Below are 3221 nucleotides of genomic sequence, written 5' to 3' on the forward strand. Positions count from 1 at the left end.
CTGACTTACCACAGCTGAAGACATTTGGAATGCACTTTGCCATTTTTGCTAAACCTCTTTCTCAGTGGAATTGAAAATTAATTCCTTCAAATCTCAGAAGTAGACAGGGATCTTGAAATCTCACACGTTCTCAGTGGTCTCCATTACTTCCAAAAAGAAATTCTGTACTTGGGTTGATGGGAGCGGGCAGACAGAATTGGCCATATGCCATATTTTATTTCTACTCTCCTACTTGCAATGCGTGTTTTGGGAAATACAGCCATCCATCTTTTCAACTGTTTTTAAGATTTATACTTTGATTCGAAGAATTACCTTTAGTAAGAGTGAGAGTTATTTTTAGCCTCCAAAAAGTACATATTTAAGTGGGTGAAAGGTATTTCTTAGTCCGATTTCTCACCACATAGGATGTGAATATATGTGCTTATAAAGGCCAGAGCAGTCTCTCGGAACATGTTTTTGCATTTAATAGGCACACATGTGGCTGTCCATAGTCTGATTTGTAGGTGACCTTGCTTTCCTGCCCCCCTTACTTAAGTAATCCAGATGGTGGCAAGAAGCTGAGCCTAGAGAAGTGTGGTCTCTACCCAGCAGACCAGGCCCTTCCCGCATAGGACCTCAGATTGTATGTTTGTTTCAGAAGACATTCTCCACACATCAGATAATTTGGAAGATATGGTTCAATGAATTACTCTGAAAATGATCATGTTTTTCTCCTCTGATAGCGCCTCTCAAATGTTAGTGCACATAGAACCTCCTGGAGGGCTTGTTAAAACACATTTATCTGGGCCCCAGCCAGGAGTGTCTGGTGTCTGGTTCAGGAGTTCTGGGGTGAGGCCTGACAGTCTGCATGTCTCATAAGCTCCCAGGGGAGGCTGATGCAGCTGGACCATGCACCCCACCTTGAGCAGCGGTATTCTAAAATACAGGCCCGACCCGTATTCATTGGCAGTGCAGGTGCTTGCTGTGGTTGGGTGTGGCCTTAATGAAAGTTAAGAGAGATCAAGTCACCACAGACAAGACAAAACTAATCTGCCAGGGTCTCGGAGGCAGGATTTTCCACGTTACACCTTTGATTAACTCTATGCAAGTGGTGATTAAAACCAAGCATCATCCATGGTTGCCATTGCTGCTGAGCCTTCCCTTGTAGAAGATGTGTGTAAACAGCTCCCGGAGAAACGCCCGCTGCTCTGTTTGTGTGTACTGACTGTAGCAATAGCAACAGCTGATAAACCTACGCTGGCCTTTTGGTTTATACAGGACAGGGACCAAACCTGCCCAATCCTGTCAAAGCTTTTGTTGCCAAGACAGATGGGGAGGGTTCGGGTCTGCTGCTCAGGTCTGCTGTGGCTAATGTTTCCTTTTTTGTTTTGTGTCTGTTGTCTAGGGTGCCAGTGCTTACATTCTGAATTACTTAATGTACATCCTATGGGCGCTGCTGTTTGCATTTCTGGCCGTCTCCCTGGTGCGTGTATTTGCACCATATGCCTGTGGCTCTGGCATACCAGAGGTGAGTTCTGGCTGAACTTTTTGTGCCAATAATAAGAACAGCAAATTCTTTTGCAGCACTGTCGTGCGAAGCACAGCTCCAAGCATTTTACTTCTAACTCATTAAGCTTCACAATGAAACTGTGAGGTAGGTACTATTATTCTGCATTTGATAGTTGCAGAAACTAAAGCATAGAGAGGTTAAGTAACTTGCCTCAAAAGTAACCAAGCTGGTAAGCTGTGAGTTGAACCCAGCATTCTGACTTTGGGATTTATACACCGTCTTCAAGATTTCTGCACTATTGCTTCTCAGATGATAAAAGCCTTGTCTTTGTAAACCAGGCATAACTCTTAAAGCCTGTGGAATCAGAGTTCATTAACCACACACTTAAACATGGTGTTATGATAACTCATCAGTGCATCTGTGATGTAATGTGAAAGACACAATAGCGGAGGTTTGTTGCTGTGAAAGTTCACTGACGATGAAACTTCTCTTGCCATGTTTTGCTCTTCTGGTGGCAAGCTAATAGCAATGTTTAAAAAACTGAATTCTGCCTTCAGTACATTCACTGTGAATGTCCCCCCATGAATTTTGAGCTCTTATAAATACTTTTCAGCACTTTTATGTAACCAAAGTATAAGGGAAGTGACCTCACTGATCAAGGGGAGTGCCCAAGACCAAACTTGATACCTACGAGGACCTACTGGGCAGAATCATGATAATTGAGCTGATTCCTGAAAAGCCCTGATGGTGGAAATTTTAGCCAGAAGTAATTTTAAAAGTTCTGGTATTATCGTTGTAATCCATGCAGTTCAGTTCTTCTTCGGGTTGGTGCCTTAGCAATGTCCACAGGCTGTGGGCTAGAGAGTTTGATGATGTCGTTCTGGGCCGAGTATGGCAGTAAATCCACACCCTTTGGGAGGGCCCTCCAACCATGATGGTGGTCCAGGCAGTTTGCAGAAAGGGCTGCAGTCATGAAAAGACAGTCAGAGGCAAAATTCAGCATGGTCTTATTTCAGGAAAGATAGAAAAAAGAAGTCTTAATATGTCGTGCTGAATTTTTGATGGTTGATGTTAACATATTGCCTCAGGAACCTGAAAACAAGCTGTATTACCATCCTATTTTCTCAGCACAGCCAGCTCTGCTATAATGCAGCATACGCATTTCTAAATATCATCATGTCATGCAAAATCACGCAACAGAAACCACAGGGCTTTATGGGGAACATGAATTAGGGGCACAAATACACAAAACTTCATCACTGACACATATGACAAAAAGAGGAACCTAGTAAACACAGGAGCACAGTTGTACACATTAAATGGCTAAGAAATATATAAATGCCACAACAAATATGTCACTTTCTGCAAAGAACTTGAAGTTTGCTTGTGGAAGTGGGTGTTGGAAGGGCTGTGACTTGTGCATTACTGTGAAGGGCATAAGGAAGGTTATCTGAAACTGGAGGGGAAGTTGACACAGCAGGAAGAGATAGGTGTGACACCCTGGTGTATGTGTGAACTGGTAGATGTTCCACTCACGTGTGTTTTGTGTTTTCCTACATGGCTGGGTGCAATTTTCTACATTGACCTGGTATTTCTCCTGAGGAAATCTGCATAAATAGACATAAAATTTGCATTATGCTCAGATTCCTCCCTAACAAGAGCAGCATTGGAACAAATTTGCATTTTCTTTTTTCTTTTATTTTTCCTTTTTTCTTTCTTTTCTTTTCTTTCT

At 42.6% G+C, this 3221-nt stretch overlaps 1 protein-coding gene across 2 annotated transcripts in view; it reads left to right on the top strand.

Moving 5' to 3' along the window:
• The window catches only part of CLCN4 (chloride voltage-gated channel 4), an 85116-nt gene that overhangs the window by 38958 nt on the left and 42937 nt on the right, over positions 1-3221 (top strand). For both annotated transcript variants that reach the window (XM_017509921.2, XM_017509920.2), the window contains exon 6: positions 1385-1507. In XM_017509921.2, coding sequence (XP_017365410.1) covers positions 1385-1507 — 123 coding nt within the window. The remainder of the gene's footprint in view (positions 1-1384; positions 1508-3221) is intronic.

The sequence above is a fragment of the Cebus imitator genome, unplaced genomic scaffold (genome assembly GCF_001604975.1).
Source record: "Cebus imitator isolate Cc_AM_T3 unplaced genomic scaffold, Cebus_imitator-1.0 Scaffold426, whole genome shotgun sequence".
In the NCBI taxonomy this organism is placed as follows: domain Eukaryota; kingdom Metazoa; phylum Chordata; class Mammalia; order Primates; family Cebidae; genus Cebus; species Cebus imitator.